The following is a 12218-nucleotide window of genomic DNA, read 5'->3' on the forward strand; positions in this document are numbered from 1 at the left end:
GGACCATAGTCACCAAGAAAACAATTGGTAACACACTACGCCGTGAAGGACTGAAATCCTGCAGCGCCCGCAAGGTACCCCTGCTCAAGAAAGCACATATACATGCCCGTCTGAAGTTTGCCAATGAACATCTGAATGATTCAGAGGAGAACTGGGTGAAAGTGTTGTGGTCAGATGAGACTAAAATGGAGCTCTTTGGCATCAACTCAACTTGCCGTCTTTGGAGGAGGAGGAATGCTGCCTATGACCCCAAGAACACCATCCCCAACGTCAAACATGGAGGTGGAAACATTATGCTTTGGGGGTGTTTTTCTGCTAAGGGGACAGGACAACTTCACCGCATCAAAGGGACAATGGACGGGGCCATGTACCATCAAATCTTGGGTGAGAACCTCCTTCCCTCAGCCAGGGCATTGAAAATGGGTCGTGGATGGGTATTCCAGCATGAAAATGACCCAAAACACACGGCCAAGGCAACAAAGGAGTGGCTCAAGAAGTAGCACATTAAGGTCCTGGAGTGGCCTAGCCAGTCTCCAGACCTTAATCCCATAGAAAATCTGTGGAGGGAGCTGAAGGTTCGAGTTCCAAACGTCAGCCTCGAAACCTTAATGACTTGGAGAAGATCTGCAAAGAGGAGTGGGACAAAATCCCTCCTGAGATGTGTGCAAACCTGGTGGCCAATACAAGAAACAGATGACCTCTGTGATTGCCAACAAGGGTTTTGCCACCAAGTACTAAGTCATGTTTTGCAGAGGGGTCAAATACTTATTTCCCTCATTAAAATGCAAATCAATTTATAACATTTTTGACATGCGTTTTTCTGGATTTTTGTTGTTGTTATTCTGTCTCTCACTGTTCAAATAAACCTACCATTAAAATTATAGACTGATCATGTCTTTGTCAGTGGGCAAACATACAAAATCAGCAGTGGATCAAATACTTTTTTCCCTCACTGTAACAGGAATCTGACACTGGACACACACACCTCCTCCATTTCCATTTCTATCTTTCCTATATATTCTATAACCATGTACATGTATAGCTACTACTGCATCATCCAAGGAATTATCTAAATGTGTTTCAGAGATTGCCAGAATATCAATGTTTTCGGATGTCTACATATGTTAATATGGGTTATTTTTATTCCTTTTCTGGGTTGCTTGTTTGTTTTTAGTGCTTTTCTGAGAGGCTGATCCGAGGTAGACATGTCAGTAACATTTACATTTGAGCCAATGGTACTGAGTTGGCTGCCCACATTGGGCTTCTTCCTAAGGCCAACAGTTTCAATGCAAGTCAGTGGAATTCAATACTATGGGCATATGATTATTGCTGACAATACCCTCAGTGCTAATAGTTAAAGGATCATAGATTAGGTTGCTTACATTGACTACAGTTATATTTTTCTGGGATATAATACAATTTCCATGTCCTCTGTTGCTTATTATGACAGGGAGGACTGGAGCCCTACCAAACCCAGACCGTCAGTCTCTTAAGCAGTTTGCTATGTTGATAGAGATAATGCTGTAAAGTGCCTTTAGAGAGAGGGAGTGGAATAAAAGAGAGGGAGCGTGAAACAGAGAGAAAGAGAATTTAGCTGATTGGGGGGGGGGGGGGTTGACACTAGAATCCTGGTTCCAAATCGTTGCTCTATTTTTACTCTGGTTCTTCAAGGCTCCATCTCTGATCATGAAGACAAAGGTGTGTGTTGCCTCTTAATTCTCCCCTTTACACAGTAAGCAATATTATCTCACCAGCCCTGTGTATGTGCGTGCATGTGTGTGTTCCACAGATACCCAGTGTAAATTAAGGGATGGTTGTCTCAGTCCCGTGGGGTGTTATCTCTCCCTCTCTAATGACGAATGAGGCTCTATTGGATTAGGAGGATCCTCAGTCAGTGCTGATGTGTGTACCTGCTCTCCCGCCACACTCTTAGAAAAAATGTGCTATCTAGAACCTAAAAGGGTTCTTCGGCTGTCCCCATACAAGAACCCTTTGAAGAACCCTTTTTGGTTCCAGGTAGAACCCTTTTAGTTCCAGGAAGAACCCTTTACACAAAGGATTCTACATGGAACCCAAAGGAGTTTTATCTGGAACTAAAAGGGTTATTTCTACCTGGAACCAAAAATGGTTATCCTATGGGGACAGCCGAAGAACCCTTTTGGAACCCTTTTTTCTAAGAGTGCACTGCTCTGGGCCCTCTGTATTATAGACCCTCTCTGGGACTGGGAATACATATCTGTCAGACACAATTAGCCCCTGATGGATTTTTTTGATCTTTCTCTTATTGTCTTTTTCTCCCTTCTCCCCTTAAGTAATTCCATAGGGCAGAAGAATAGGGTCGATTCAGGGTTCAGGGTTCAGAGGTCAGGTTGGTGGCCAATCGTTCTGGCATGGTTATATAAGCATTCCCTTTGTCATCTATGACATTTGAACCGAGGTCACTTAGGTAGAGTAGTGTGTGTGTGTGCATTGTATTATCTATGTGCGTGTGTGAGGTTGTGTGTTCATGTCTGTGCGCAATGCATGTGTGTATGTTCCGCAGTTAAGCATGTGAGCGTGTATTAACCTGACAATGTGTTTATGTGTTCAGAAGCAGGGCCCAGAAGGAGCTCAGGTCCCACTGAGGCATCAGCTGCTGCAGGTCATTGTGAGAGTCCTCCAGTATCGCATGCTGCTCACAGGTACCCTACACTCACCTCATTATTGTCACGTTGTATAATGATAGAAGACACACGCAAGAATACGTAATAGGATTTTTTATTGCTCTACCCAACATAAGGTACGTCATGAAAAACTACGGGGAAGAAGCCCAAAACAAACATGTATATATATAACACAGGGATGTAACCCAAAAAAAAGAGCGAGGTGTAAACCTCTAAATAATACACGGGACGAGACCCATAATAACAAGTGCACAATTATATGGTATGTAAACCGTAATACAATATACAGTAACACGTAGCACGAAAGCCAATACAACAGAGCACAGGTACTCACGAGACCAACGGACATGGGACAATAATCGACAAGGACAATGGGGAACAGAGGGCACATATATACACAAACTAATCAGGGGGAATGGGAACCAGGTGTGCGTAATGAGACAAGACATTCCAGGGTTGGTGGTAATGATCCAGGTCAGTGACGCCTAGAAGGCCAGTGACGTAGACCTCCGGAGCTGGTGAATGGAATGAGCAGCAGTACCGGAGGGATCCGTGACAGTTCCCCGGCCTCAGGGATGACCATAGGAACGCGGTGCGGGTCGGTCAGGGCGCCGACAGTGAAAATCCCTGGTTAGCGAAGCATCCAGGATGTCCACTGCAGGAACCCAGCACCGCTCCTCCGGGCCGTACCCCTCCCAGTCGATGAGGTACTGGAGACGCCCTTGCCCGACGCCTCGAATCCAGGACTTCACGAACCGAGTACGCCGGACCTCCCTTGATGTCCAGAGGAGGAGGCGGAGTGTCACTGGGTCCAGCCTCAGCGAGGGGACCAGGCACCATTGGCCTGAGGAGAGACACATGAAAAGTTGGGTTAATGCGGTAATCAGCAGGGAGTTGCAAATGGTACGTTACCTCATTAACCCTCCTCAGGACTTTAAACGGCCCCACAAACCGCGGGCTCAGCTTCCGGCAGGGCAAGCAGAGGGGCAGGTTCCGGGTGGAGAGCCAGACCCGGTCGTCTGGAGAGAAAACAGGCGCCTCACTGCAGTGGAGGTCGGCCTGTTCCTTGTGCCGACGCACGGCCCGCTGGAGACGAGTGTGCGCAGCGTTCCAGATCTCCTCAGAGCGCCAAAACCACTCGTCCACCGCAGAGACCTTAGTCTGGCTCGGATGCCAAGGTGCCAGGGCCGGCTGATACCCCAACACGCACTGGAAAGGAGTGAGGTTAGTGGAGGAGTGCCGGAGGGAATTCTGCGCGTACTCAGCCCAAGGTAGAAAATCCGCCCACTTCCCCAGCCGGTCATGACAGTAACACCTCAAGAACTTGCCCACTTCCTGATTGACCCTCTCCCCCAGCCCATTAGCTTGAGGACGGTCCCCAGAGGTGAGACTGATCGTGACCCCCAGGTGTTCCATGAATGCTTTCCATACGCGTGAGGTGAACTGAGGGCCACGGTCTGACACAATGCCCTCCGGGATCCTGTAGTGTTGGAAGATGTGCGTAAAAAGAGCCTACGCGGTTTGCATGGCTGACGAGAGCCCAGGCAGAGGAAGGAGGCAACAAGCCACAATGACGAGAACGGTGGTGTTCCCCTAGGAGGGGGGAAGGTCAGTGACGAAGTCCACCGAGAGGTGAGACCAGGGTCGTTGTGGAACCGGCAGGGGAAGGAGCTTTCCATAAAGGAGGTGTCTGGGTGTCTTTGACTGGGCACAGATGGAGCAGGAAGAGACGTAAACCCGGACGTCCCTAGCCAAGGTGGGCCACCAGTACTTCTCAGTCAGGCAGGCGATGATACGGCCTATCCCAGGATGACCCGACACCGGCGCCGTGTGCGCCCAGGAAAGGAGGTGGTCCCGCACACCCGTGGGCACGTAGGCGCGGTTCTCCTGGCACTGTGCAGGTGCGGGTTCCATACGCAGGGCCTTCCGTATGTGGACGTCCACGTCCCACACCACTGCCGTGATGATACGGAACGGAAGGATGATGGGGGTCTCCTCTCCCTGCCTCTCCTCTGCGTCATAGAGGTGAGACAGGGCATCCACCTTCACGTTCTTCGAGCCTGGCCTATAGGAAAGCGTTAATTGGAACCTGGCGAAGAATAGAGCCCACCTGGCCTGTCTCGGGTTTAGCCTCTTTGCTGCCCTGATGTACTCCAGGTTGCGGTGGTCCGTCCACACCAGGAAAGGGTGTTGGACCCCTCCAGCCAGTGCCTCCACGCCTTTAGAGCCTTCTTGACCACCAAGAGTTCCTGGTCCCCTACGTCGTAGTTCCTCTGGGCGGGGCTCAGCTGCTTGGAATTGAAGGCACAGGGCCGCAATTTTGGAGGGGTTCCGGTGCGCTGGGACAGCACTGCCCCGACTCCTACTTCGGAGGCATCCACCTCGTCGATGAAGGGGAGTGAGGGGTCGGGATGTGCCAGCACGGGAGCAGTGGTGAAGCGTGCCTTCAGTGTCTCGAACGCCCTCTCCGCCTCCACCATCCAACGAAGCCGCTGGGGACCTCCTCTCAGCAGGCAGGTAAGAGGTGCTACCACCGTGCTGAAGCACCGGATGAACCTCCAGAAATAGTTGGCGAACTCCAGGAATCACTGGACTGCTTTCACGGAGTTGGGGATGGGCCATGACCTGACTGCGCTGACGCGTTGCTCCTCCATCTCCACTCCCTCCGTGGAAATGAGGTAGCCCAAAAAGGACATGGACCGCTGGAAAAACATTTTTCTTGTTTAACATATAGATTATGCTCCAACAGTCTTCCCAGCACAGACCTGACTAACGAGACATACTGGGCATGGCCAGCAGAATATACCAAAATGTCACCTATATAAACCACTACACCCTGTCCCAGCATGTCCCGAAACACTTTGTTAATTTTTATTTATTTTATTTTTATTTATTTCACCTTTATTTAACCAGGTAAGCCAGTTGAGAACAAGTTCTCATTTACAACTGCGACCTGGCCAAGATAAAGCAAAGCAGTGCGATAAAAACAACAACACAGAGTTACATATGGGGTAAAACAAAACATAAAGTCAAAAATACAACAGAAAATATATATACAGGCCTGGAAGACTAAAGGAGCATTAGACAGGCCAAAGGGCATTACGAGTATGCCCTTTGGTGGTCGTGGAAAAGGCTGCTTTCCATTCGTCGCCTGCACGAATGCGCACCAGATTGTAGGCACTCCTCAAGTCCAGTTTCGTGAAGTACTGCGCCCTGTGCATTTGTTCGACGATGGTTGGGATGAGGGGTAAAGGATAGCTGAACTTAACGGTAGCTTTATTCAGTGTTCGATAATCAATGCAGGGGCGCAGTCCCCCATCTTTCTTCTTAACAAAAAATAAGCTAGAGGAGGCTGGTGACGTAGAGGGGCGGATAAAACCCTGTAGGAGGCTCTCCAGTACGTAGGTCTCCATGGCCTCGGTCTCCGCGTAGGAGAGGGGATAGATATGTCCTCTCTGGAGGGCTGCGTCAGACAGCAGGTCAATGGCACAGTCCCAGGGGCGATGAGGAGGCAGGCGTGTAGCCGGGGTCTTAGAGAAAACCCGGTGCAGATCCTGGTATTCCTCCGGTAAATCCACTTGAGTGACGTGGACCGGACTTTCCACCGTAGTGGTGTTGACAGACACCGCGAGACACCTCCCCTGACACTCCTGCGACCAACCCAGCAGTCTCCTCTCGGACCAGGAAATAACAGGGTTATGCCAACTCAACCAGGGGAGACCTAAAACAATGGGGTGTGTGGGGGTGTCTATAATCAAAAAGGTGATCTGTTCTAAATGAGTGTCATGGGTCAGCAGAGAAACGGGAACAGTGATGTGATGTACGAGCCCTGTCTCTATTGGACGATTATCCAGGGCTCTAACCAGAATGGGTGACTGTAGGTGAACCAAAGGAATGCGTAATGCAGTGGCCAGTGCGCTATCTAAAAGATTCCCGGCAGCTCCGGAATCAATCAGAGCTAACGGGAGTGAGGGGCTAGGGTATTCAGGATTTAATGGAAAAATACACTGGTTGAGTTGACAGAAAAGGTGAAGAGATCTTGCATCCTACCTGGGTTGGAGCAGGGGAATTCCCTGGCTTGTCACGTCCTCGCCTATTAGTGGATAGAGGGCAGGTCGGGGAGAAATGACCCCTTTCTCCACAATAGGAGTAGAGGCCCAGATTCCTCCTTCTCCTATGCTCTGCCTCGTGCAAACGTGCAGAGCCCACCTCCATCGGCTCTGGCCACGGAGCAGGTGTAGCCATGGGCTCCGGATTCCGCGCAGGTCTTCATCGGGACCGCAGGAGGTTGTCCAACCGGATCGCCATGCTGATGAGCTGGTCGAGTGACAGGTTGTCATCACGGCAGGCTAACTCCATCTGTACCTCCTCCTGCAGTCCGCTGAGGAAAACGGTGACCAGAGCCGACTCCTTCCATCCGGTGGAGGCCGCGATGGTCCGGAACTCCAGGGCGAACTCCGAGGCGGTCCTAGATCCCTGGCGTAGTCAGAGTAGACACTCACCCCCCTCTCAGCCCTCCACAGGATGATCAAACAACGAGCGGAAGAAGAGGGGGAAGCATTCATAGGACTCGACCTCAGGTCCGCCCATTTCCCAGACCGCAGCACCCCAGTCCAGTGCCCGTCCGGTCAGAGCCGAGATGACTGTGGCAACCCTGTCTCTCCCGGAGACTTCCTCCGCGTAGCGAGCGAGGTACAGGTCGCATTGCAGAAGGAATCCTTTGCATCTCGCTGGCGCGCCGTCAATGCGCTCCGGGAGGGACAGGGGTATTCCGCGGACCGGCTCAGATGGGACGGAGGCAGGTAGTGGTGGTGTGGGGGCTGGTGCCGGAACCGGTGCTGGAGACTGGAGCGACTGCACATTCCCCTCCAAATGCAGGATGGTTGCCAGCACGCTGTCCATGGCGCTGCCGAGTCTGTAGAGAGTCCTCATGATGCTGGACTGTCTCTACGATGGTCGCCAGCTCTGCCTTTCCCGCTGTCTCCTTTTAGGTGGGTCGATTATTCTGTCATGTTGTATAATGATAGAAGACAGGAGCAGGAATACGTAATAGGGTTTTTTATTTCTCTACCAAACATAAGGTACGTCATGAAAAACGACGGGGACAAAGCCCAAAGCAAACACGGTGAACGGAATGAGCAGCAGCACTGGGGGGATCCGTGACAATGATGTACTATTGTAATAATGTAATACTAACTATCATGGCTCTCGACCTTGAACAGTGTTACAGTATGTGGCATTCTACACATTATTAACCAGTTTATGTTTTTGACTAATTTGTCTGTGCCTTTCTTTTTTCTAGATTACTTAAATAACCTCTCCCCTGATTCTAAAGAATATGAGGATACACAAGGTATAGTCTTTTTTTCTGTAGTTTCTCCAATATACACCAACAATTCAGTTGTTTCTTCAGCAGTCAAACACACACACACACACACACACACACATACAGGCTGTTAGATACAATATCAGAGGTTAGTTGTTCAGGCAGAAACAGAGCTGTGTATACTCCCAGCATATTGATGTGCATTAACCCATTCTGTTTCTTTCTCCATTCACTGCTTCAGCTGCCTTAGTAATTGTGTCAGAGGCGGCAGACCAGGCTAATGACAATCTCAAGCAAGGGGTAAGTCAGTGTGTATGGGTGTTTCTGTATTTATTTCAGACTACTGTGTACATTTGTTCATGCAAGTGTTTACCAGAGGTGTACATGACAGCTCAGATTTCAGGTTTTCCCTGTGTAAATCCTTCTTCATTCTGGATGACAACACTATTGTGAGTGAAACCACGTCAATGATCTTGGAGACGCCTGTCTCTCTGCTCTCACTGGGCTCTGTTGTCTATTGATTAATGAGAGGGTGAGGAAAGATGATGTCATCAAAAGATCCCAGGTGCATCGTAACAAAGGGTGCAGTGTGAGAGAAGAAATGAAGCACACACACACCCTCACACAGATCATCCTAGAACAGATCATCTCTCTCCTCTCTCACATAATCCTTACCATCTCTCCCATCTCTCACATAATCCTTACCACCTCTCCCTCTCTCACATAATCCTTACCATCCTTTTCTCTCTCACATAATCCTTACCATCTCTCCCCTCGCTCACATAATCCTTACTATCTCTCCCCTCTCTCACATAATCCTTACCATCTCTCCCCTCTGTCACATAATCCTTACCATCTCTCTCCCTCTCTCACATAATCCTTACCATCTCTTCCGTCTCTCACATAATCCTTACCATCTCTCCCCTCTCTCACATAATCCTTACCATCTCTCCCCTCTGTCACATAATCCTTACCATCTCTCCCCTCTCTCACATAATCCTTACCATCTCTCCCCTCTCTCACATAATCCTTACCATCTCTCCCCTCTCTCGCATAATCCTTACCATCTCTCCCCTATCTCACATAATCCTTACCATCTCTCCCCTCTCTCACATAATCCTTACCATCTCTCCCCTCTCTCACATAATCCTTACCATCTCTCCCCTCTCTCACATAATCCTTACCATCTCTCCCCTCTCTCACATAATCCTTACCATCTCTCCCCTCTCTCACATAATCCTTACCATCTCTCCCCTCTCTCACATAATCCTTAGTAACTCTCCCCTCTCTCACATAATCCTTACCATCTCTCCCCTCTCTCACATTATCCTTACCATCTCTCCCCTCTCTCATATCAATTTTTTTCTTTCCCATTTCTCTTTATCTCTCCCTCTCTTACTCAAACACACACTCACTCCCTCCACGGCTCCTCTTCACTATCTCCTTCCTCTCCCGTCACACACACACACACACACAGGTTCCCTCTATCTCTTCCACTCCCATTCAGTTTCCAGCAGCACATCGCTTTCCGCCGCCCTCCTTCTCATTCACAAACAAACAAGGAGAGTTTCTCTCTTTCTCCATCTCTCACAGGAAAATCACTCGTTCTCTCACTCTCCTATCTTTGTCTCTCTCTCACCCTTTCTCTCTGACACACAGGATAATTTGATTCGGCTGGTCCACATTGAGTACAGCGTCAGAGGCAAGCGAGATCTACTCAAGCCAGGAAGGGTGAGATCAGTCTGCCTCTCTCTCCTCTCTATCTCTGGACATTGTTACTTTGTTCCACAAACATAACGTAAACAGTGAATAATACCAATCTCAGATCGTGGCCTACTAGGATTCCCACACAGGAACTAAAAGCCAAGTGATACTACAGTATAGGCAGCCCCTCTTGCTAACATTGTCTCTGTTTCTCTGTGTGTTTACAGGTGTTTGTGAAGGAAGGCACCCTAATGAAAGTGTCGAGGAAAAGCAGACAGCCCAGACACCTGTTTCTGGTAACTACTACCTGTCTAACTACTATGCTGTTCTTGTATCATTATAACTTTCACTATCTAATATTTCAGTAGCACACATGGTGGTTATTCTGTTCATAGAAGGGTGGGGTCTCATCCAGGCTGGTAGAGGCAATCAGATATAGAGGGAGACAGGGCAAGGCAGAGAGAGGCCTAGAGAGGCCGAATGTATTGAGAGGCAGGAGGACAAGGCTACAGGGCCCCACCACACCCAGCCAGGGGCCTCCCTCTCTCAGGGCTTGTTTTTGAGGGCCCTGCTTCCTCACAGGATGTTTGGTGTGGGTTACTGGATGCTGGCTTCCTGTGCAGGGAGGGGACTGACAGAGCTGTGAAGGCCAGACACTGTTGGACGGGGGGACGGGGGGACGGGGGGGACGGGGGGGGCATAAAAACACAGTCTTAAGAAAGCAGATGGGAGAAAGAAGAAAATCATCTCAACAATTCAAGAAAGAGATATAGGAATCAGAGAGATGATTGTCTCCATGTCTCTCTCTCCATGTGTCTCTCTAAACTGGGTTGTATATGAGTGATGGTTGAGAGACTGATGTGTGTGAGTAACTGGGTAGCTCCTCTGGGGTAGATGGCTGGAGAGGGGCAGCAGGTGTAATATATGGGCCTTTAAGGAAAGTGAGTCCAAACAAAGAGGATGAAAGCCATCACTCACTTAGTGAAACTGAGGAGCAGCGCTCAACAACCATCAAGATACTGTCATGGCAACCAGAGGGGAGTCTTAAAGAGGAGAGAGCCGTGAGTGAAGGAAGGGATTAGGGGAGGATGGAGAAGAGAGGTACAGTCACAGGAGGGAAGAAACAGGTGAAGTACTTGAAGCAGAAGAGAGGAAGAGAAACGTGTTGGGAAAGTGAATGTGTAGTAGTTGGGCATCTAATGCATGGTCAAAATGGAGTTTGTAGGTTGTACTTGGTACACATCTCTTGCCTGGGGTCAGTTTGAGCAATCTGTATGTGGTGAGTTTGGGATGTGTGCTGCTGAGAGTGAGCGTGTGAGCCTGAGGCAGGGTGGGGTAGGCCTGCAGTGTGAGCACCACTAGAGGTTACAGTCAAGACTGTAGGGTCACGTGCTGTTTTGTCCCTGCTGAGCTTGTGTTGTTGTTGTGGTGGCTGGTTCCAGAGCCTCCACCCAGACCAGGCAGGCTCTCAGAGCAGCTGGGAGCTGGAAGGGAACGGGCAGAGAATTCCTGGATGCTGCCTTATGGGCCACGGAGGTTTAGAGCACACATGACGTGTGACTAATGATGTCACCACTTTTGTCCCCCTCTAAATAAGGCCCTTCAACACAATAGGCTGAAGTATGTTCTGAGGATTACAGTACGTTGGGTGTGATAAGCAAATAAACGTTGCTGCCTTATTATCATGTAGCCTTTGTTGTGTGTTACATGGGAATGTCTGGTTTGAGGGGTAAACGTGTGAATAATATGGAAATCCAAAGCTGTTTTTGTGCGACTCAGGAGATTCCCCATGAATTGCTAAAGCTTATAGTGCCCCCCCTGTGGCATCAGGGTTACACTAACCAGATATTTGAATGATATATACATTTCAGGCTGGCAGTCAGGCTATACATGCACACATTAAGCTATGATTGTAATGATCCCTCTAACCCTCTGTTTCTGTCTCCACCAGATGAATGACGTGATGCTGTACACCTACCCTCAGCAGGATGGTAAATACAGGTTGAAGAACACTCTCTATCTGTCTGGGATGAAGGTGAGTCCCTCCCCCTCCCACAGAGATGACCTTTCCTGACCCTTCACCCCTGACCTATGGCTGTGTCAACACGTCTTGCTGTCTGTCTTGTCTGTCTGTTGGTCTGTCTTTTATGTATGTCTGTCTGTCTTCTCTCTGTATGTTTGTCGGTCTGTCTGGGTGTGTGTGTGTGTGCTCACTGTGTGCTGAATGTGCTATGCTGTGCTGTGTGTCCTGTTCTCCCAGGTCAGTATACCTGTCATAGACAACGTGCTTAATGCACTGAGGATCGAGGTGTCTGACATCACCATCACCTTGTCAGCCAGGTGAGTCAAAGCAGAGGACACCTGTCTGGGGCTTTGTACAAGGCTTGTCCATTGGTTAGATACAGTATTTATGTACAGTACCAGTCAAAAGTTTGGACACACCTACTCATTCAAGGGTTTTTCTTTATTTTTACTATTTTCTACATTGTAGAATAATAGTGAAGACATCAAAACTATGAAATAAC

General features: G+C 49.2%; 1 protein-coding gene across 1 annotated transcript in view; it reads left to right on the forward strand.

Moving 5' to 3' along the window:
- The window catches only part of LOC121574963 (FYVE, RhoGEF and PH domain-containing protein 5), a 95515-nt gene that overhangs the window by 79506 nt on the left and 3791 nt on the right, over nucleotides 1–12218 (forward strand). Inside the window, exons 7-13 of the mRNA XM_041887670.2 lie at nucleotides 2591–2681; nucleotides 7966–8016; nucleotides 8231–8289; nucleotides 9649–9720; nucleotides 9921–9989; nucleotides 11645–11728; nucleotides 11954–12033. Coding sequence (XP_041743604.2) covers nucleotides 2591–2681; nucleotides 7966–8016; nucleotides 8231–8289; nucleotides 9649–9720; nucleotides 9921–9989; nucleotides 11645–11728; nucleotides 11954–12033 — 506 coding nt within the window. The remainder of the gene's footprint in view (nucleotides 1–2590; nucleotides 2682–7965; nucleotides 8017–8230; nucleotides 8290–9648; nucleotides 9721–9920; nucleotides 9990–11644; nucleotides 11729–11953; nucleotides 12034–12218) is intronic.

This window comes from Coregonus clupeaformis, chromosome 10, assembly GCF_020615455.1.
Source record: "Coregonus clupeaformis isolate EN_2021a chromosome 10, ASM2061545v1, whole genome shotgun sequence".
Taxonomy (NCBI): Eukaryota; Metazoa; Chordata; class Actinopteri; order Salmoniformes; family Salmonidae; genus Coregonus; species Coregonus clupeaformis.